At 33.7% G+C, this 24,286-nt stretch overlaps 1 protein-coding gene across 1 annotated transcript; it reads right to left on the bottom strand.

The window, feature by feature from the left end:
* Positions 1 to 3,009: 3,009 nt before the first annotated feature.
* On the bottom strand, positions 3,010 to 22,533 carry LOC147384820 (ACT domain-containing protein ACR10-like). The gene is made up of 6 exons (XM_086424736.1): positions 22,062 to 22,533; positions 21,741 to 21,959; positions 21,105 to 21,210; positions 4,790 to 5,126; positions 4,402 to 4,686; positions 3,010 to 3,569 (listed from the first exon to the last, which is right to left on the bottom strand). Exons 1-6 carry the CDS (start codon positions 22,213 to 22,215, stop codon positions 3,432 to 3,434), a joined length of 1,239 nt encoding a protein of 412 aa, XP_086280862.1. The 5' UTR covers positions 22,216 to 22,533; the 3' UTR covers positions 3,010 to 3,431.
* Positions 22,534 to 24,286: the final 1,753 nt, after the last annotated feature.

The following is a 24,286-nucleotide window of genomic DNA, read 5'->3' as shown; positions in this document are numbered from 1 at the left end:
TATATATTCTTGTTTTCGTGTTGCCCTAGAAAAAGATAGAGTAGCCTCATAGTTGGAGAGATACAGAGATAGAGGGAACTTGTTTCTCGAATTCTTTTGAGGCATCACTCATTGTAGCTAGGCTTCTAAAGTTCTCATTATTTTCAAAACAATATCAATATTTATTATTTTTATTCAGAGTTAAAATCATTTTTAAAATTTTCATTAGGACTGCAACTTGAGCGGGTTAAACCCGAACCCATTGGGTTGAATCCAACCTTAGATAAAGTATGAGTATAGTTAGTTGGGGTTCAGACAACAAAAAAAAATATGCCCAACTCAAATCAGGTTGGGTTCAGGCATATGTATCAGTCAATCCGATTTGTCCGAATCAGAACTTAATATGGTTATAATTTAAAAGTATTTCAATATGTACACTTTTGTTCATCTATATGTCAAAAATAATGTGTGATTATTTTCATTAAATAAATAATTGTTTCGTTATTAATGTTTTTCTTTAAGTGTAATTCCATATTGTCTTACAATGATTATAATTTTATGTATCATTTTTAGGACAAATAATTGTAAATTTAAAGTTCTTTTACTTTTATATAACCCTTTCAATACTAGATTACCTAGAATTAATGAGGAATGAATTACCTCGACTTACCAAAACAACCGGACTAACCCGACTTGGTTGGGTTTGGGTTGAGTTCATGCCTAAGGTCGGGTTGGACATGGGCACGGTTGTACCATTAAGAACTTAAATTTTTTTTTTTTTTATACAAATAATAATGCAAATGTATAGTTATTTTACCTACAATTTAGGTTTTTAATAATTTTTTTATTATGTTCATCTAAAAAAAAAACATTATTATTAAAAAGTTCTATTAGTCATAAAATATTACTAATTCTTTTGCTTAAAGAACAGTTTAAAGTTAACCAATTAACTACCCAAAGTAAACTTTTAATTTCTTTACTTTTTAAAATTTGTTAAAGCTGCATAATGTAACACTTTAAAATTAAACCATAAAGTCTTGATGACAAAATAAATGTCCAAAGTCCAAATGGTTCCAATCTTTAAAAAGAAGAGTTTGAATTAGAGTATTATTGGTGTTCTGATGTCATTCCCACTTATATAATTGTTGTAAACCACAAAGCCTTGTACACTTGGAAAATAAAATAAAAAAAATGCTGAATTAATCTATTAATTAAATATGCCACGTGGCACACTCTTTTTATCCCTCATTCCCACTCATCTCATGAATGGAACATTGCTATACTCTCCCAATACCCAATACTTTTTCATTGGTCCTTATCTCATGATTGATCTTGAGATGGTTCAATATCTTGTCAAATTGGATAAGATCCATATTTAAAATTATTGGATCAAATCGGATAATATCCGATCCGATCCAAATCCGAATTGATTTCATTGTTTTATCAAGAACCATGTATCTTTAGTGATAGATTAGCATCAAATATATAAATTAGATTATATTAATTGTCTTTTTTGTATTAGATTCTTTTGAATCTATGTCCTTAAGATTACATTAAAGAAATTACATTAAGTGGGTACTTCGTCAAGAAGCTAAAATCACTTTCAATGGGCTTTGGATGGAAGCACTTCTACGAAATTTAGTCATTTGGTTATTTAAGACGTTCATTTTAGGAATCAACTTCTTTGAACTTTCTGATATTTATATTAGAGTAATGATTTTCTGACTCCCCCCTCTGACAAACTCTCCTGACATGGCATGTGCATGAACCATATTTTTTTCTTGAGATGCACAATTGTGCAAATTTATGGAGATGTGCAATTGTGAATCCTGAGGGACAAATATATGGTTCATGCACATGTTACGTCAGGCGAGTTTGGGGGGAGTTTGTCAGAGGGAGGAGTTAGAAAAAGACGACTCTCTATATTAAGCTCTTAGAAATATTTTAGCGAGTATCCCCCCCCCCTCCCCCCCCCCCCCCCCCCCTCTTTCTGACAAACTCTCCTGACGTGGTATGTGCATGAATCATATTTTTTTCTCAAGATGCACAATTGCGCAAATTTATACAGATGTGCAATTGTGAATCCCGAGGGACAAATCTATGGTTCATGCACATGCTACGTCAGGAGAGTTTGTCAGAGAAGGGAGTTAGAAAATCACGATTCTCTATATTAAGATCTTAGAAATATTTTACCTCCCCCGCCCCCCGCGAAAAAAAAAAAAAACATAGAATGTTGATGTAGGGAACTTCTTACTTCAAGGTTTTATGTGAAGTGCTTGTCAATTTTGTTACCAAAACTCCAAAAGCACTTTTGAGTGACGAAAGCGCTCTCCATACACATTCATTTGAAAGATTAGATCAGAATAGTAATATTCAACAAAAGTAATGATTGTAACCAAGACCCGCCTTCACACCACAGCTAAGAATTTTTTTCAAGAGTATTTCTACAATTTCACTATGTAAAATCCTTATTACATTTTGTAAGATATTTATATTTCTTATTTTTAGTGAAAGAGTAATCTATAACTGCGAGTTTTCTCTTATTATAATAAAATCAATATGATTCATGGACATACCTCAATCTTGAAGAAACCATGTAAAATCTCTATATTTCTTTATGTGATTGGATGTTATCTTCAGTTTATTTTTCAACTCATTTTCTTGTTTCAATTGCACCTACTTTCTTAACAAGAGGAGAAGATCTTTTTTTGCTTAAAATTTGTCCCTCTAACAAAATCTCCCATGGGAATATTAAGGTGTGAGAGGGAACCACTCCAACCTGGAAACTTACTTCTCTACCTAGATGACATGGACGTTCGCTTCCGAACGATGTCTATTGTGATGTTCATCAGTGGAATAAGTCAAAGGGGAAGATGGAGGAGGAAGAGAGAGAGAGACTCCCTTGAGAAGGCTTTGAACCCATGTCTTGCTATCAACACTCAGCAGACTTGAAACAACTTGGCAAATATGGCACCTCATCTAAATGGATTACTTACAACCAAATTATAGTCAAAAGTAAAACAGTTCCCATGGCTATATACATAACATTATATTTAAGATATATTACGCATTTATGTACATTAATCTTCTTTAGTTTCCTCTCTTTTATAAGTACACAATGTCAAGAGAAACCCCCATCTATCTCCCCAAGTTACCACATTATATGCTGTAAAATAGGATAAAACAGTAGACTTTTCTAGGGTCCAACAACGTACATTTCCTACGGATCAATTTCTCGATGGAATCCTAACGGATATCTTCCCATCTCAGCCGTTCGTTGGACAGTAGAATTTTCCGAAAATAATTCACCCTTTCACAACATATACATCTCATAATCTTACATTCAATACCTGACTACTAGTAGAGAACCAAGCAGGCAAGTATATAACTTCACAGTGGTTCGACCGAAAAGTGCTCCTCAGCCATCCAAGTGGAAGTGTTCTCAACTATTATCATTCCCACCCCATTAACATCTTTTGCACAACTTCAACAATCTTGTTACAAGGAACAGATGAGCCTTCCACTTCATTGAGAAGGATTCTGTAAACTTCCCACTCTCGATCACCAATCACATGCCTCACAATCTCAGCCTGAAACCACCAGTCAGCATGTTATATTTTTTTTCCGAGTAAAAGAGGGGATGATATTCATAGATGCATTATAAAAATGAAAAAGAAAAAAAAAACATTAATAAGCTCAAATACTATTAACTAAATACTAGGGGTGCAACTTGGTTCGGTTTGAAGCCAAATTGGAACCAAACCGATATAAGTTAGTTCCACAAGAACCAACCAAAATGCCAACGTTACCAAACAAGTCCAAATCGAACTAAGGTCAGTTTGGTTCGGTTCTATGGGTTGCCAATATTCCATATAGAGGAAGTAAAATATTTTTAATGAATATATATATATATATTATATATATATATATATATATATATATATATATGGGAATGCTAACGTACAAGACCTCATAGGAATGTTAGCAATGTCCAACACATTTTTTCCCCCGAAATACCCCTCCTCATTCTGTCTTTTAGTGAAAAAGACAAGGGCATATTAGTTTTTTACACATCAAATACATTTATTATGCCATTAAAAATGCATTTATTATGTTGACATTGATTGCCAAAGTATTTATAAAAAAAAAATATTTAATTCAAAATACTTAAATGCTCATAGCATTTATTATGTAAATGACCAACACACCCTTGTCTGTCACTAAAAGACAAAACAAGGAGGGGTATTATTGGAAAAAAATTGTTGGACCATGCTAATGTCCCCATGAAGTATTGGACATTAGCATTCCCAATATATATATATAAACATAAATTTCCCCAAAGCTATTGGTGTGGTTCGATTCTCAATTTGAACTAGGCCAAGTTGCACCACTACTAAATACAAAAGGAAGATCAGAAAGTACCGAGAATATGCACGTGTTGAGCATCTTGAGAGCAAGGGTGATGTCATAGAACACGAGAGGTCGGCCCCTTCCAGATAACTCCACGGGATTTGCAACCAATAGTTCTGTATCGGGTCCCCTACTTACCATAGCCACTCTAAGTGGACGGAAGAGTTCCATCCGCATGCGAGAGCACAATGCGTTCCGTTTGCTTGGATCAACAATTTTTTTCCCATCCACTTGCATTACAAACAAGTCCAACTCACAATTTCTTCCTCCTTTCGTGGAAAATCTCCCATACGATACCTGACACATGGCAAAACTATTACGGAAGAAATGAAATATATAAATTATGTGAAACAGATGCAAATCAACTTTTCATCACAATGAGTTGGTTAGTGTTCTCTACCTGGATGTTGTAATCTTTTAGAGTTCGCATGATGTCGTAGAGAAGGCCTTTGTGATCTTGGCAAGAGATTTGTATGAGTGTGTGAGAAGGGCTAAGGGAGTTGTCTGTTGTGACCGAAACAGAGTTTAAGGTGGAAGACCCATTTGGGTGTTTATCAGGCAACTCTAAGCTAAACATCTCTTCTGTGATCGCTGGAGGGAGAAAAGAGGTTCCTTGTGAACAAGTAGTTATCTCAGGAGGAGCTAATTCTATATCACAACTTAGCATTACATCGCCTAAAACAGCTTTCAAATGATTGTATGTATCCTCCTTTCTCTTCTTTGTATGCAAAAGTTCCCTGATCATAGACAACACGGACACAAGAACGTAATTTTAAAACAAGATAACGTATTAAAACTATCATAATACCTGTCCAAAGACACTAAAAGACAATCAAATTAACAGTGGATTGATGATCACATGGCCACATTTTTGTGGTCAACATAACAAAGTTTGAAGTTCAACCAATTTCTTTTAGGAAGAAAATGTTTAGTGCCTGTTTTCAAGGAGATCAGTGACTCAGAGGTTAAAGGGGGTTTAGAACACAAGAATATGTCATCAACACTCACAAACCCTACCAACTTCTTCACTCCTGCCCATTGATTGATGCAAAATATTTGTAAACTATTGCACATAAACTTATTTACATCCAAAAGCAACTGATTAGATTGATATATCAACCTATTTGTTTAAATTGGCAAGTTGGGAAAATATCGAGAAAATTGAAAATATATTATTAATAATAATAGAAAAATATAAAAATGCATTTCATAAAACATAATATCAAATAGAGAGATTTACCGGACAGACCTAACTGTTGCATTTTTATTACAAAAAGTCCCTTTGGGAGTTGTCAGAACTCCAAGGGAACCCTACTTTATCAACTTTGTTACTCATCAAACCTCACTTTATCAAGTTTGTTACTCAACAAACATTTGAGTGAGATCCACGTCATTTTAAACGATTAAATACCTATTATACCCTTGATTCTTAAAATAAAAGATCTGTTATATCCTCTCTTTCCTCTCAAGATTGATTATCTCAACTCTTAAAAGATGGACGACTACCGAACACCCAAATTTAAAATTAAAATTCAATGATGAATTTTAATTTTTTTTTTTTGAAAGTTCTTGAAATCTTGCGATTACATCTTCATGGGAAGGGACCACCTATGTGTCTAAAACACCATGACAAGCCTTCTAGGGTAGAAGTTTTTCGTAATTGTGTTTTTTCATGTCTTTTTAACATGTTCTCTCTGCATATGAACCAACATTTTCAAAATGAGTATCACCATTTAACTATAGAATCCTTAGGTTCAGTATTTCAAGTCTTTTTTTTTTTACAAGTATAAATTTTATTGAGAGAAAAATGATGGGAGATCCTTTAAAACAAGAAACAACAAATAAAACAAAAGTAAGAACACAACCAAATTATAGAACACAAATCTCAGCCCATCTAAAGACGAGAAAAACCCCATCAAATTCCTTATTCAACTTGCTTCATACAAAGAGAAGACCCAAGATTCCAAGATCATCATTTTGGACGAACTCTCCTTTCCTTGAAAAACTTGTTTGTTCCTCTCCTTCCAAATACCTCAGGCAATGACAAAAGGAAGGATAGCCCAAAGGAATATTTTCTTGCTAGAGAAAATATTATGACACCACCCAACAAAGAGGGACTCAACAGACAAAAGGTACAGTCAAGCCAATTGGAAAAGAGAGAGGAAATGAGCCCAAATTTCTACAACAAAGATGCAATGGATAAGAATACGATTGCCCAACTCTCCATTGGATTTACAAAGAATGCAAAAGTTAGGACCTCGGAACCATCTTTTCAGAAAATTGTCCCATGTAAGTATCTTATCAAGGGAGGCCAACCAAACGAAGAAAGCTACCATAGAAGGAATCAAAGTCAACCAAATGGTCGTAGTTGGTAAGAGCGAGCGGCGGGGGGGGACATTATGAAAAGCTTTCACAGAAAAACTTCCATCCTTAGTGTCATCCTACTCTCTCTTATCTTCCTCGTTGACCACTGGATGACATAATTGACAAGCTCTAGAAGATTAGCAACCTTGTTGATTTCTCAATCATTGAAATTTATCCTAAAACCCAAGTCCCAACCAAGATCATTTCCATTGCAAATCATGCACTCTATCACTATTCGATTCATTTTCAAAGAAACCAAAAATAAGGAAGGGAATTGAACTGATAAAGCAGACCCCACACCATCTGTCTTCCCAAAACCTTACCTTATCCCCTCTCCCAACCCTAAATGTAATCTCCTAAATGAATTGATGGGACAACTTCAAAATACATTTCCACACACTAAACCTATAAGAATCTATAACCTCACCACTCCAACCGGAATCTTTTTCTCAAACTTTGACTCAATCACTCTTCTCCACAAACTCCCTCTTTTTCCCCCAAAATTACACCTCCACGTCCTCGGGAGGGCCCTATAACAAACAAGCCTCCAATTGACTAGATGATATTTTTTTTTTGCCTTCCATTCCAAAAAAAGTTCCTAAATAGGCTCTCGATTTTATCTTCCACAACCTTGGGGATGGAAAAAAGCGATAAAAAATACGTTGGAATACTTGCCAAGATACTCTTCAAAAGCAACAACTTCCCCCGTTTTAAAAGATATTTAGCATTCCAGCAACTCAATCTTTTCGCAATCCTTTCTAGAACTGAATCCCAAATCTTTGAGGAATTAAATTGGGCTCCCAAAGGAAGATCTAAATAAAGGGAAGATGACCAATCTGACACCCCATCATCACAGCCAATCTCTTGATCTCAGGAACATCTCCCACACTAAAAAGATTGCCCTTCTGCAGGTTAATGCGTAACTTGGATATAGCCTCAAAGCAACACAGAAGAGCTCTCAAAAATCTAACATGATTCATCGAGTTGTCCAAGAAAATTATTGGACAAATAGGGGGTGCTTCAATAGACCTGAAACACCCGAGAACTTTCCAAAAATAAATATTTTTCACCATTGAATTTTAATTTTAAATTTGGGTGCTCGGTGGACGTCCATCTTTTAAGAGCTGAGAGATTCGATTTTGAGAAGGAAAAGAGGATATAACAGGTATTTGATTTTAAGAATTTAAGGTATTATAGGTATTTAATCTTTTAAAATGACGTGAATCCCACTCAAAGGTTTGTTAACTAACAAACTTGATAAAGGTTTGATGAGTAACAAACTTAATAAAGTACGGTTTCCTTGGAATTGTCAGAACTCCAATGGAGTTTTTGTAATAAAAATGCAACAATTTTAAGTTAGGTTTCTGTTAAATAATATTACAAAACCATAATATTGTTCAACTCAAAACTTTGCGATTAATTCGCAAATTACGATTTTAAAAAACGTAATTTTTTCAAAACTTTACGAATTAATCAGAATTAAATCCCCAACTAAAAGTCATAGACTAATCACGACTTTTTCAAAAAGTTGGAAATTTGTGTCCCTATGCTATCACCCCATCAATTGATGGTTATTGTTGTTTTCAATTTCCTTTCCTCTTGTTATCCCTCACAATCATACCAATGACTAATTTGTCACTTTGAGTGTCATTTGTATGGCCGAAGCACAAGTTGCTCTTGATTCATAAAGAGATTTTCAAGCTCTGCAATAATTGGTTATGTAAGCCAACTAACAAACTTGTCACTTCCTGGAAAAGTCTGGACCCATGAATTAACAACCTTCAAAGCTTTGACTTTGAAATGTTGCTTTATTAATCAAGTTGACATTGCTCCAAACACGTTTGTTTCATCATCATTAAGTATCCCAAGATCGTTGATTCTCCTTGCTTCATCACATAGATCTTGATCCTTGGATACAATAGTCTAGTGGTATTTTTTATGAGAGCACATCCATTCCAAAGCATTTCAAGTCCCTTTAGGAATTTCCAAGTCCATGAACTTTAGTAAGATCAATTCTATAAGTGATAACTTTTAAGCCTTGCTTTCTCATATCAATATTCTTGCTCATCAAGATCCACCTACTTGATACCCTCATTGATCATCTACCACGAGTTTTTCCCTTGTAAGTAGGTTTGTTTGCAACATTTCCACAAGCTAGTGATGTTGATTTTTACCATCTCGAAGCCCATACTCCCTATGTGTGCCATCTAGTTTAGATCTCACGATCAAGATTTTACACCCATAGCCCAAAACTCATGATTGTGACCTTGACCAATATTTTTGGAAATTGAAGTGTGATGCGAGCACTAGAAGCATAAGCCTCACAACATAAGGCATAAGCCTCGCTTGCATATAACATATATAAACATTGAATATCCATAATCATCAGAGCCTTGTCCCAAAGATTTAGGGTCGGGTTAATGAATCTTGTTCCCCAGTTTGTCCAGAGCCATGTCTATTATTATTGAAAGTATGTTCATACGTGTTTTCACTATCTCAATCCATGTTCATTGAGGCCTTCCTCTCGTTCTTTTAGAACCTTCAACTTGTATATTCCTTCTAACTAGGGCTGTAATCTGCTTTCATTGAACATGCCAAAACCATCTAAAAAATAATAACATTAAACTAAAATAAAAAATCAAGGCATCCACCATATACCCCAAAATTTCAAGTTTCAAATTCGCATAATTGAATTCCAAATTTTAATCCCCTAAATTAATAATAATATAAAATATTATTATTTTTCATTTGAGCCTTTCTCTCTCTTTTAGGATCTTAAACTTAAATATTTCTTCTAACTATGGTTGTGATCGACTTTTGCTAAACATGCCCAAACAGGAAATTTAATCCCAGCAAGAACATCCTTAAGTAGAGCCTCTACTAGCAAAGATCTAAAGCTCAAAGGAATCAAAGATGAAACAATTCCAGCAGCATATTATCATGACCCTAGAAAATTAAATATTCAATCTCCCAATTCTTCCCCTACACAGTCACAAATGCAGGATGACTTACCCCAAATTCATGTAATAGAAAAAATAGAATTTAAACCAAACATTCCTCAAATAGAAATAGAATATCTCCTTTCAAAAGAAAAAATAGAATTTGAAGAAAGATCAGAAAACTTTCAAAAACAAGTTTGGAAGTACTATTATGAACACATAAATGAAACAAAAAAACAAATCCCTTTCTTTATATGGTACAATAAATATTTCAAGAAACCAATACAAAAAGAAATTGATGTCATAAAGTCAAATCTATGGGATGTTCCCAGATTAGGACAAATAGAATCTGTACACCCTCCGCCAATAAATGAAATAGTAATTCCAGTAGATAAAGATACAGTAATAGGATCACCCTATAAGGCAATAACAATCAAAGATTTAGACTTGGTATCTACAAGAAAAGACATAGATAATGTAATAAAACAAAATAATTATACAAACAGATATCTCAATTCAATTGGAGAACAATTAACAAGAATAGAAAACAATTATACAAAACCCACAGAAGTAAAACAAACACCTGTGAAAGATCAATCAAAAAACAAGATTCCCCTATTTACCCCATATGAAATACCAGAAAAACTATGGATAACAATTCCAGATAAGCAAGAAATAAGCAAAAAATTAGCTAAGTTAAACTTAGAAAAGGTAAAGAAATTACAGTGGTAAATAAAATATCAGGGTCAGAAATAGAAACAAGTTCCTCAGAGGAAGATGAAGAACAAAAATATACAACAAAAGATCTAGATCAAATCTCAAATCAATTCCAAGATGAAGTCAATATGGCCTCTACCATCCATAGAGCAAGAATCAGACCTAATTTGCCAAATTATTATAGTAGACCTACACCACTAGACATAGGATACGAAGAGAGAAACATGATGACCCAATCGGTATATGATGGAAAATCCTTATATGAATGGAACATAGATGGCTTAACAGAATACAATATTATAGGTTTACTACAAGAAATGACTATGGTTGGCACAGCTGCACAACCATATGCATCAGATCACCAGATAGCTCAAAGATTAGTGTCAGGATTTACGGGCCAATTAAAAGGATGGTGGGATCATTATGTCACCGAAGAACAAAGAAACTTCATTCTTACCAAAAATAAAACAACTGAAACAGGAATCCTAATAAAAAATGAACAAGGTCAAGACATAGGAGATGCTGTCAATACCCTCATACTAGCCATAACAAGACATTTTATAGGAGACCCAGATCCATATAGAGATAGAACCTCAGAGCTATTAACAAATCTCAGATGTCCAAAACTCCATGATTTCCGATGGTACAAAGATGTCTTTCTTACCAAAGTAATGCAAAGAACAGATTGTGCACAAGATTTCTGGAGAGAAAAATTCCTTTCAGGATTACCTACACTTTTTGCAGAAAAGGTTCGTACAAGAATTAAATCCCAAAACAATAGCACAATTCCATATGATAACCTCACCTATGGACACCTCATAGCTTATATACACTCAGAAGGACTCAAACTCTGTAATGATCTTAGGCTCCAAAACAAATTAAAACAAGATAGATACTCCTCCAGAAAAGAACTAGGTCAATTCTGTGAACAGAAGTGAGTTCTACTCCAAATTTTGAAACAAACCTTTTATTGTAAAAGTAACTTTAAATATTCTTGCCTGATTTCAAATAGTCTTTGATAATTTTCTTCATATTCTTCATTCCTTGGTCTATTTTCTTTAATATAAGACATGTGTATATTGTATAATTCTTGATAATACATTTTCAGAATTTCTAGTCTTTCTTTTTTGTTATAATTGTAACGAGGCATCATAAACGAGATAAAACTGATAAAAGTAAATAGAACAAACTATTAAACAGGCTTGTTTATAAAGACTTGCTTACAAAGATAACTTACTTACAAAGATAGAATAAGGAAAAGCTGGAAAATACTGACTAAAAGTTTGAAAATTGAAAGATTACCTAAATCGTTTTTCTTTTCTGGAGATGGTGGAAAAGAGTGATCGGTTTCGTGACTTAGGATGGTTAGCTGAAAGGTTGGTTCAAAGGTTTCTTTTCTCAGAAGTTTTCTCGGATGCCTTCAAGTGAAGTTTTCTTTTCCTTTTATAGAACATGGACTTGAAACAAATTATTTTAAGTCCGAATAGTTTTTTGGTTTGGAGTTTGACACTTGGCTCTTGCTTAAGGATTGTCTTTTTAAAGTAAGATAATGGGATTTTCTTTTTGAAAGTAGGATATTCTTTTGACAGGATAAGCTTATGAGATCAATTTTTGAGGGACATAAAGTTTGATGGGATTAGGATGGATGGATAGGTTAATAGGTGTGTCTCGGACAGGTGGCTTGTTTTCTCCAGAGAAGACACTATTTAAATATTCCTTCTTATCTCTAACAGCACATGGGCGGCTGCCTTTGGGTGGTTTCCCACTAGAGATAATTATGTCGACAAAACTTGACCTTTGATGACTTGGTTTTCTTGAAGGTTCTTGAAGATATAACAAAGACTCAATTATTGTTAATGACTTGACTTGACTTTTGACTTTCTTGAAGGTTCTTGAAGAGATAATAATAATATCTTGACAAAGATTAATGCTGTTGATATTCTCTTGATGGGTCTTGAACATTCTTGACTGTTGGTCTTGTTGACTTTCTTGGACTTCTCTTCTCATAATTCTGGAAAATGGCATGGAGGAAGGATGCCTTCACAATCATCTTCATTGAGGGGTGTGAAGTCTTCATAAGGATCTTCATCTTCATCTACTTGAGACAGTGCTTCTAGTAAATGCTTGCGCATTTCAGCTTTTGAAGAGGCTCCTGCTAGTTTGGATTGCAATTGTGACTTGGATAAAGGGAAATCTGAAGAGCTTGGTGCAGTTATTCTTGACTGTTGAGGATGACTGTGTAACCATGCTGTTACACCAGCTTTAGTGGCCTTGTCGAATTGTAGATTTACCCACCATTTAACTTTGAATTTCCTGAAAAATGCTGGTAATGGATGAAATTGAGATATTGAACCTATGCAATATTCCCAGCAGCAAATCCATGCTAGGGAAAATTGAGAAAAAAAGGTTAAAAGATTGGGAGTTTGACTTAAATGTTCTGGTGCCATGAAATTCTGGATGAAATACTGGAATCCTTCTTGTACTGGTACAGGGAGAATGGCTGGGATTGGTCCGTATTGGTTCCACCAGTCAGCAAACCAATTTGGAAATTGGATCTTGATTTGGTTATTGAATAGGAAAAACCAAGAATGGTTGTATTGATCATTTTGGAAGGTGAAGGTATTGAACCAGGCCTTTTGGTAGTCCCAGTAATTGTAATACTGAGGATTGAAAGGTGGGAGAATTTCTTCATAGTATTGGGATTTTGTCCCCAGGTTGTGAGGGTGAGTATCTTTAAGATTTGGCATTTAGAGTGGGAAATTCTATTAGGATCATTTTTGTCTGGAGTATGGGTAATAAGAGCAGAGTCTGAGTCAACGAGGATGAACTCATAAAATTTTTGGGTCTTGGTATGGACAGGGGAGATAAAATGGTTCGGTTTGACAAAGATTGATTGTGCAATTGTTTTTGGACATGACTTCTCTAATTCTGGTTCTATTGTCATTATTGGGCTTAAATTGGGCTTGTAAATGTATTGAGGCCTTAGAGAAAAAGGAGAACCGGGTTCTTGTTCTTGACTGGAGGTGGTTGAATATGTTTTCATTGAACTTGAACTTGTGGTTCCTAAGACTTGAAACCTATTTGATAGGTTGCTTGGAGAGCCAAATTGAAGAGGATTTACTGGAGTTATCTTGGTTGGGGTAGATGCTGGTGTGGCGGTTGCCATGGCATATGAATTCTTGGTTTTGGGTTTTATAGGATTTTCACTCATCTTGTTTTCCTTGCAAAAATTCTCTGGTAAGAAAATCTGGTATAGAATTAGTTTCTCCTTTTATATATTCTATTTTGAAATCAAATATAGATAATATAGATAATATAGCTTGCCATCTTGCAAAAATATGTTTTGAAGCAATATTTTTAACATCTTTTTCTAAAACAAACTTTGCTGATTTGCAATCTATTTTTAAAACAAATTCTTGATTGAGTAAATCATCTTGAAATTTAGAGATGCATAAAACAATGGACAAGATTTCTTTTTTGATTGTAGAATACTTTTGTTGTGTAGGATTCCATATCCCCGAGGTATATCTTACCAATTGTTCTTGTTTTTTGTCTGTTTCTTGTTTTAATATTCCTCCATAACCTATCTCACTTGCGTCAGTTTCTACTATTTTTAACAATTGTGGGTCTGGAATGTTTAAGCAAGGTAATTCTTGTAATCTTATTTTTAATTGTTTAACAGCTTCTGTGTGTTCTTTATTCCATTCTGGCGTCTTTTTTCTTAGTCTTTGAAATAAGGGTTTTGCTATGATATGAAGATTGGGGTAAAAGTCTCTTATATAATTTAAGCTTCCTAGGAATCTTTGTAACTGCTTTTTATCTTTTATTTCGTCAGGAAATTTGTTTGCAAATTGTAGTGACCTTTCTATTGGTATTATTGTTCCATCTTTAATATTATGTCCTAAGAATTTAATTTGAGTTTGAAATAAAACTATTTTTGGGGCTGATATGACTAGTCCATTAAGCTTGATAGTATTGACAAAGGCTTTTAAATGTTTCCAATGTTGTTCTATTGATTTTGAATATATAAGGACATCATCTATATAAACTATAATGAATTTTGAAAATGGATTGAATATGTCATTCATAATCTTCTGAAATTCACTGGGGGCATTTTTTAATCCAAATGGCATTACATTCCATTCATAATGTCCAAATGGTACTGTGAATGCTGTTTTGTACCTATCTTGTTCTGTTATCTTGATTTGCCAAAATCCTGATTTCATATCAAATTTTGAGAAGATAGTGGCTTCATATAACCTGTTTAGTAAGTCTTTTTTATTAGGTATTGGGTATCTTATCCACCTAAGGGCATTGTTTAATAGTTTATAATTGATTACTAGTCTAGGGGCTCCTCTTTCTATTTCTGAATGTTTTCTTACATAGAATGCAGGACAGCTCCAAGGAGAATTACTTGGTCTTATTAGGTTCTTTTTTAATAGGTCTTGTATTTCCTTCTTGCAATATTCTAGATCTTCTTTTTTCATTTGAATGAGCCTGACTTTGGTCTTGATTTCTCTTTCAATAAAATCTGGTTCATATGGAAGGGTAACTTCATGTTGTTTTCTATGCCAAAATGCATTTGGTAGTTTTGAACATATTTCTTTTTCGAGGTTTTCTTTGTATTTTTGTATTTGTAATTTTAATCCTGGGTCTTCTAGTTGTTTTCTGATTTTTAACGAATTTATTTCTTGTTTTAAAAACTTTACTTGTTTCTTCTTTCTGTCTATTAAGTTAATAGTTTTTGTAATAACCTTGTTTTTTATCATATGTAGTTCTTTCTCTTGGGGTTCTTCTATAAATTCAAAATGTACTTCTTGATCTAACAGTCTGGATTTTATTTCTTTTGAATCTACTGTAAAGGGTTGAATTAAAGCTAAAAAGGGTGTTCCTAATATTACAAATTTTGTTAGATTTTTTACTAGAATAAAATGGGTATTTATACAGATTCCTTGGTTACAGACATGGACATTTGTTAGTTTATATTTTATTTTTAAACTTGAACCATCTGCTGTTGACACTCCTTCTGTAGTTTTTTCAAAGTACTTTGTTGGTATTATCCCTTCTTGTATACAGTTTAAATCTGCTCCTGAGTCTATTAAGGCAACAATTGTTATGGTAAACTCTCTATTTATTACTAACTCAATGTTAACAAACCACTTTTGATATTGGATTTTGTTGATTATCTGAATAAAATGTTGTTCTTCTGTTTGTTCTTCTTCTTGTATTACTTCTTTTTGTTTTAGCTTGTTAAAATTCAAGAGATCTATCTGTTCTTGTTGTCCTTTATTTATGATGTGTAATCTTTTTATCTCTTTCTTGATCTGGTTTACTTCTCTTTGCAAGTCTTGAATTGTTACTTCCTTTTCTGGTGTTTTAATCCTCTTGAATATTTCCTGAAGATTATATCCTTGAAAGTCTGGGGGTTTTGTATCTTCTTTCTTTATTGTTTCTCTTAATTGTAGTAGATATCATTTTTGTAATTCTGGGTCTTGTATCTTGTCTATGTAGTCAAATAATACTTTTTGTTCTCTGGTCAAGGTATTTATTGACTTACACTTACAAGTTGTATTACAAAATTGTAGTGAATGTTTTGTTTCATCTTGTTCACTAGAGCTTGGTGTTATCTCTTCAACTGTCTCTTCTTGGCTACCACTAGTGTTATTGTAATCAGAATTTATCATCAAGTTTTCTAATTGTTCCTTTAAATCTTTGTCTATTTCTAGCTCATTTATTTTTTTGCTTTACTTTACATTGATTCTTGTAATGTCCTACTTTTCCACATTTGAAACATGTAGGTATCTTTTTCTTTTGGTTTGCTTGTTTGAAACGTTCAAAAGGTTTCTTCTTCTGTTGCTTAGGAGTTTTCTTATAATAAGATTGTTTTGGTTTGTTTTTGTTTTCATCCTTGTATCTATTACTATATCGGGGGCGAAAAGATTTTGAACGTTTGGAGAGTTTGGAAGGAGAAGATTGGAAAGGTGGAGGGAGGCCACACTGTTCACAGAATTGACCTAGTTCTTTTCTGGAGGAGTATCTATCTTGTTTTAATTTGTTTTGGAGCCTAAGATCATTACAGAGTTTGAGTCCTTCTGAGTGTATATAAGCTATGAGGTGTCCATAGGTGAGGTTATCATATGGAATTGTGCCATTGTTTTGGGATTTAATTCTTGTACGAACCTTTTCTGCAAAAAGTGTAGGTAATCCTGAAAGGAATTTTTCTCTCCAGAAACCTTGTACACAATCTGTTCTTTGCATTACTTTGGTAAGAAAGACATCTTTGTACCATCGGAAATCATGGAATTTTGGACATCTGAGATTTGTTAATAGCTCTGAGGTTCTATCTCTATATGGATCTGGGTCTCCTATAAAATGTCTTGTTATGGCTAGTATGAGGGTATTGACAAGCATCTCCTATGTCTTGACCTTGTTCATTTTTTATTAGGATTCCTGTTTCAATTGTTTTATTTTTGGTAAGAATGAAGTTTCTTTGTTCTTCGGTGACATAATGATCCCACCATCCTTTTAATTGGCCCGTAAATCCTGACACTAATCTTTGAGCTATCTGGTGATCTGATGCATATGGTTGTGCAGCTGTGCCAACCATAGTCATTTCTTGTAGTAAACCTATAATATTGTATTCTGTTAAGCCATCTATGTTCCATTCATATAAGGATTTTCCATCATATACCGATTGGGTCATCATGTTTCTCTCTTCGTATCCTATGTCTAGTGGTGTAGGTCTACTATAATAATTTGGCAAATTAGGTCTGATTCTTGCTCTATGGATGGTAGAGGCCATATTGACTTCATCTTGGAATTGATTTGAGATTTGATCTAGATCTTTTGTTGTATATTTTTGTTCTTCATCTTCCTCTGAGGAACTTGTTTCTATTTCTGACCCTGATATTTTATTTACCACTGTAATTTCTTTACCTTTTCTTAAGTTTAACTTGGCTAATTTTTCGCTTATTTCTTGTAACATTTCTTGCTTATCTGAAATTGTTATCCATAGTTTTTCTGGTATTTCATATGGGGTAAATAGGGGAGTCTTGTTTTTTGATTGATCTATCACAGGTGTTTGTTTTACTTCTGTGGGTTTTGTATAATTGTTTTCTATTCTTGTTAATTGTTCTCCAATTGAATTGAGATATCTGTTTGTATAATTATTTTGTTTCATTACATTATCTATGTCTTTTCTTGTAGATACCAAGTCTAAATCTTTGATTGTTATTGTCTTATAGGGTGATCCTATTACTGTATCTTTATCTACTGGAATTACTATTTCATTTATTGGCGGAGGGTGTACAGATTCTATTTGTCCTAATCTGGGAACATCCCATAGATTTGACTTTATGACATCAATTTCTTTTTGTATTGGTTTCTTGAAATATTTATTGTACCATATAAAGAAAGGGATTTGTTTCTTTGTTTCATTTATGTGTTCATAATAGTACTTCCAAACTTGTTTCATGTTATTTTCAAGAGATTAGTTTGACAAAGTAATTCCAGTAGATTCATTTGAAAATTTTCGTCTGACCTAAGTCGCGTATCCCTCTTGTTGGCCAGTTGAGCCGTTTTTTTTGGAATAAATCGTTGACAGTCCGAAAAATTTATCTTGTGAAGTTACTATGAATTCCTTAGTCAAATTTATTTCTGGAAAGCATAGTTCAGATCCAGAAAACCCAGATGTCTTGAATATTGAAGAAAATTCTATTACAGATATTAAAACAAGTTTACATGATTGGAATATACCAAAAGTCCTAATCAAAAACATTTATACAAAAGGGAATTTCCTCACCAAAACAGACTATACAATAAAAACATGTGAACAAACAATAAAAATGATCCTAATAGAATTTCTCACTCTAAATGTCAAATCTTAAAGATACTCACCCTCACAACCTGGGGACAAAATCCCAATACTATGAAGAAATTCTCCCAATCTTTCAATCCTCAGTATTACAATTACTGGGACTACCAAAAGGCCTGGTTCAATACCTTCACCTTCCAAAATGATCAATACAACCATTCTTGGTTTTTCCTATTCAATAACCAAATCAAGATCCAATTTTCAAATTGGTTTGCTGACTGGTGGAACCAATACGGACCAATCCCAGCCATTCTCCCTGCACCAGTACAAGAAGGATTCCAGTATTTCATCCAGAATTTCATGGCACCAGAACATTTAAGTCAAACTCCCAATCTTTTAACATTTTTTTCTCAATTTTCCCTAGCATGGATTTGTTGCTGGGAATATTGCATAGGTTCAATATCTCAATTTCATCCATTACCAGCATTTTTCAGGAAATTCAAAGTTAAATGGTGGGTAAATCTACAATTCGACAAGGCCACTAAAGCTGGTGTAACAGCATGGTTACACAGTCATCCTCAACAGTCAAGAATAACTGCACCAAGCTCTTCAGATTTCCCTTTATCCAAGTCACAATTGCAATCCAAACTAGCAGGAGCCTCTTCAAAAGTTGAAATGCGCAAGCATTTACTAGAAGCACTGTCTCAAGTAGATGAAGATGAAGATCCTTATGAAGACTTCACACCCCTCAATGAAGATGATTGTGAAGGCATCCTTCCTCCATGCCATTTTCCAGAATTATGAGAAGAGACGTCCAAGAAAGTCAACAAGACCAACAGTCAAGAATGTTCAAGACCCATCAAGAGAATATCAACAGCATTAATCTTTGTCAAGATATTATTATTATCTCTTCAAGAACCTTCAAGAAAGTCAAAAGTCAAGTCAAGTCATTAACAATAATTGAGTCTTTGTTATATCTTCAAGAACCTTCAAGAAAATCAAGTCATCAAAGGTCAAGTTTTGTCGACATAATTATCTCTAGTGGGAAACCACCCAAAGGCAGCCGCCCATGTGCTGTTAGAGATAAGAAGGAATATTTAAATAGTGTCTTCTCTGGAGAAAACAAGCCACCTGTCCGAGACACACCTATTAACCTATCCATCCATCCTAATCCCATCAAACTTTATGTCCCTCAAAAATTGATCTCATAAGCTTATCCTGTCAAAAGAATATCCTACTTTCAAAAAGAAAATCCCATTATCTTACTTTCAAAAAGACAATCCTTAAGCAAGAGCCAAGTGTCAAACTCCAAACCAAAAAACTATTCGGACTTAAAATAATTTGTTTCAAGTCCATGTTCTATAAAAGGAAAAGAAAACTTCACTTGAAGGCATCCGAGAAAACTTCTGAGAAAAGAAACCTTTGAACCAACCTTTCAGCTAACCATCCTAAGTCACGAAACCGATCACTCTTTTCCACCATCTCCAGAAAAGAAAAACTATTTAGGTAATCTTTCAATTTTCAAACTTTTAGTCAGTATTTTCCAGCTTTTCCTTATTCTATCTTTGTAAGTAAGTTATCTTTGTAAGCAAGTCTTTATAAACAAGCCTGTTTAATAGTTTGTTCTATTTACTTTTATCAGTTTTATCTCGTTTATGATGCCTCGTTACAATTATAACAAAAAAGAAAGACTAGAAATTCTGAAAATGTATTATCAAGAATTATACAATATACACGTCTTATATTAGAGAAAATAGACCAAGAAATGAAGAATATGAAGAAAATTATCAAAGACTATTTGAAATCAGGCAAGAATATTTAAAGTTACTTTTACATCTATGTTACACTCAATTCATTACCATGATGCTTCTTGTCTACCCAACATTCAACTCCACAAAGCATAGCTGGTCTTAATACCATTTATAAAATTTCGTTGCACAAAACTAAATATTACACAAATTTATGAGTAAAATCAATTTCACAACATTCTTTTCATATATTAATATTCATATTCAAATATTATTTCTAAATGCTCCAATTATGTTGCATGCCAGGACCAACAAAAAATTGAAGATGAGAAGAAAGAAGTAAAAAAATACCGAAAATTAATTGTGAGACATATGCCTCCCAAAATTCACATGCCTCACACCAAGGCTTGTGCTTCAATCGTTTTCATATTTCTTCTTTGAGCCTCGAGGTGTTTTTAAGAAGCCTAGCCTTGATATGTGTCTCAAGGCATACACCTCACACATCTTAGAAAACATTTACATCAACAAGTGCCCCAATCTCCACATTTGGATTGGATCTATGGTGCACGGTCTCAATCTCATTATGCATAGCCATAGGGTTCCACTTTTTGAGTTCACAACAGATACCCATTCACACAAGGAATAATAAGCAAAAAGGAATCCCCTAATGCTAAAAAAAATTCATTTGATTAAAGAACATGCCCTAGGAACTCCCATGGTCCCTACTTATTTCTCTGCAATAACAACTCACTAAGAAACCAACCAAAGTGGCAATAAATTGTATTACAGGAGCATTCCAAACTAATCCTACCTTGAGTTATCCATGTGAGATGGGCAGTGAGAAAAGAGTCCTACCGTCATCTTGTGTGCACGAGTCGTGGTGAATAAACAACATAGGATGTCCATGGGAGTAAGTTCTCAGTAGTTACAACAAGATGAGGCTTGCCTCTTCAAATTTCTCGTAGTCTTCAATAATTAACTTAATTTTATTTGGGTATGCTAGTAATCACAATAGATAACATGAATTTCACTAATAAATGCAAGAAATTAAGAAAATTCAAAGTAAAATGAGCAAAATATATTGCTATATTTTAGAAAAGAAGAAAAAGAAATTGCACAGAATGTAAGATATACCTTGTGTCTGTTACAAAGAACAGGTCCATCACTCTCCCATCTGGTGTAATAGATACCTTTACTCTCCTTATTGTAAGCTCAAGCTCACAAAGAACCTCTGTCACATCTGCCAAAATTCCTCCATAAATAAAAATTAAAGACCTAAAAACAAAAAAGAAATAATAATAATAATAAAATTAAAGACCCATCCTCAAAAAAATGAAATCAAACATGACAAAATCCATTAAAGATGCAAAATCCATACAATACAAGACCCATTAGAGATGCAGATTTTGCAAACTAATGGAGACCCATAAGTCCAATAAATCTTAAGAACATAAGATAAATAAATAAATAAATCAAAATTTTCAACTCTACAAAACATGATAAATATCCATTAGAGATGCAAAATCCCACAAAAGACCCGTCTGAGATGCAAACTTAGCAAACTAATGGAGACCTATAAGCCCAATAAAAGTCAAGATGAAAAGATAAAAAAATAACAAATCTCAACTCTATAACAAAAAAAATAAAAATAAATCACAAATAGAACTCTTTAGAAGATGCAAAATCCCCATATCTCCTTTTTTTATATGTTTTTTCTAAATAAATAAATAAATAAAAAAGAAGAAGAAGAAGAAGAAAATAAGATCTCACCATGCAAGATCCCTCTTCGATCATGACAAAAGAACTTCAAGAGAAAAACATCTGGAGGTTTCGGTGGCTGAGACTCCAACCTATAAGAGTAAATCTCTGAAGTCGAAGAACACGGAGGACACACCTCCACCAACCTCTTCTTCAACAAATTCCACCTTGTAGTGGGTTTCCCAACCACCCAAAACACAACGTAGCACCATTTCCCATCAGTCGAAACATCTTCACCACAAAATCAAACAAAACCCAAACAAAAAATTTCAAAACCCCACCAAAATTTGACAAATCCAAAGAAAATTAGAAGAACCATTTCTTTTCTCTTACCTCCTCTCACAATGCTCAACCCAAAAAACAGAATTATTCGACAGAGATCACAACCCAAGCCTGTCTTGTCTGGGCAATTTACAGTGATCACGCTTGGGTCACCTAGTTTTTCTGATCTCCTGACGACAACCACATCATCGAAAGGTATACCCATCTCTTCTTTCACTTTAGGTCTTTGAAAAAATCGATCTTTTTGAGGTTTACTTCTCTGTTTTTTCTCTTGGATTTGTTCTTCATAAAGAGGTTTTAAAAAGCTGGTTAAGAAGCAGAATTGGAGTAGGTGAGGTAGAAGAAACAACGAGTTTTCCTCGACTCTGATCTTTCGACGGTCTGGACTCAGGATTTACAGCTTTCAATCGAAGAACATATAATAAAATCCAGGAAGAAAGATGCGTTCTTCTCTTTTTCTCTGCTTCAGTCTTCTTGACTGCTTGTTTTACCTTTTTTTTTTTTAACTTGTTTTTATTCTCTCTCTCTCTCGTTAATTAATTATAAAATTACAAATTGGTTGAAGATATCGAAAATTTCAATGATCTCGGAAGCTAGATATACAGGAGCAGTACATGGTAAAGAAAATTTATAACTCGTTTAAGACTGTAAGACTCGGTTGAGTCGACTCAATTGAAAAAAAATCATTCATTGACATATAGTACTTGACAGAATGATCAATCTTTTTTTTTTCTCTCTCTCTCTCTCTTTTTATGTGTAAAATTTTATAAATAACAAAGAAAGATAAGAGGATGGTGAGATAGCATCCAAATAAGTGAGAAAAAATTAATAAAACAAAAGCACCAGAAATGCAAACTAAAAATCACGAATAGAAGCTCATATAAACACAAAGTCTTAGTAGTGGACACCTACAAACTCCTTGCTCAACTTGAATCATAAGTACATAAGACTCAAAATCTCCAAAAATACAATTTGAGATGTACTTTCTTTGCTCTAGAATACCTTGTTGTTTCACTTTTTTATAGACCTCATAAGCGATGGCAATAGGGAGGATAGCTCAAATGTGTCTTTTCCTAATGGAAAAGATATTAAAAATTCACCATTCCAATAGAAAGAAAAATGATTTAAGTAAAACCCATTTCACTTAGAACGAGATAAGAAAGACATCGAGATATCCTGAGAAAATGGGTAATGAATTAAAATATGATTCGTAGATTATTTGTTCCTTGAACACAAGGAGCCAAAATTTAGAACAATCCAACCCCGTGAAATTAAATTACCCAAAGCTAGGATTCTTCATGAGGAAGCAAGCCACACAAATAAAGAAACCTTGGATGAAACAATGATAGATCAAATGATAGAAGTCGAAAAAAAAAACTTCAAAAGACGGAAGTAACACTTCTCTCTTTGACTCTGATGACATACCTATGATCCCATTTGAACATTCAAATTATTTCACAATTTCTTAAAATTTTGATGAAGAATTATAACACGATTTTTTTTTTCTTAACTTTCGATGCTTGCTTCTTTTATAACCGAAAAGAATCTTGTATGTTCCATATGCTTTGACTTCGAACCCTTTTTATCATATTCTTCTTGCAATGGTATGATTAAATTTATATTGTTTCTAGAGTTTGCCCGTGCCTACAACATGGTAATCTTCTTCGAGGTTAAAGGGGCAAAAGCCAAAAAGATAATAAATTTGTAGAGGTATTATTACAAAAAGGGGTAAAAAGGTAATTATAATAAAATTAGAATAGTATTATTGAAAGGAATAGAAGAGGAAAGAAAATAAAGTTAGATGAATATTATTGAGAAGGGGTAGAAGAGGAGATGCAATAAAGTTGAAGGGATATTCTTCCAAAGGAGGAGAGAAAATGAAACAAAGTTGAAATTATTACTTGAGATGCATGCAAAATTGAATTTGAATCGTTCTTTATGGAAGATAAATATTAGGGGAAGACAACCGTTTTATTTTATTATATAGATTTTGTGTTGCAATTTACGAATAGTAACCCATCAGTTTTGCTTTACATTGTGTTTGCTTATTGTTGGTCATTTTTTTTAGCAATAATTATTTTAATAAACATATCCACCTACTCCCTAAATAAACAATCATCCTGTGAGATATCATCCACTCCCAACACAATTTTTGAGGCACATTGACCAACTTCTAACGTAAGCTCGAGAAACACGAATCATCCCATCTCTACCATTTGATCGGGCTGGGTCTCAAGGCTTAGATTCAGCATGTATCTCAAGGTGTCACTTATCTT

Source organism: Akebia trifoliata, chromosome 15, assembly GCF_017979445.1.
Source record: "Akebia trifoliata isolate Shusen 1 chromosome 15, ASM1797944v1, whole genome shotgun sequence".
In the NCBI taxonomy this organism is placed as follows: Eukaryota; Viridiplantae; Streptophyta; class Magnoliopsida; order Ranunculales; family Lardizabalaceae; genus Akebia; species Akebia trifoliata.
The sequence above is the reverse complement of the archived record's forward strand: the minus strand, read 5'-3'. Positions and strand labels throughout refer to the sequence as shown.

Excerpts from the sequence above, each read along its gene's own strand:
- LOC147384820 (XM_086424736.1), bottom strand. The coding sequence starts at position 22,215 with ATGGGTATACCTTTCGATGATGTGGTTGTCGTCAGGAGATCAGAAAAA. Across the intron at positions 21,211-21,740 it reads TCGAAGAGGGATCTTGCATG|ATGTGACAGAGGTTCTTTGT; the intron begins GTGAGATCTTAT and ends GAATTTTGGCAG. Across the intron at positions 3,570-4,401 it reads TCAACACGTGCATATTCTCG|GCTGAGATTGTGAGGCATGT; the intron begins GTACTTTCTGAT and ends TGGTGGTTTCAG.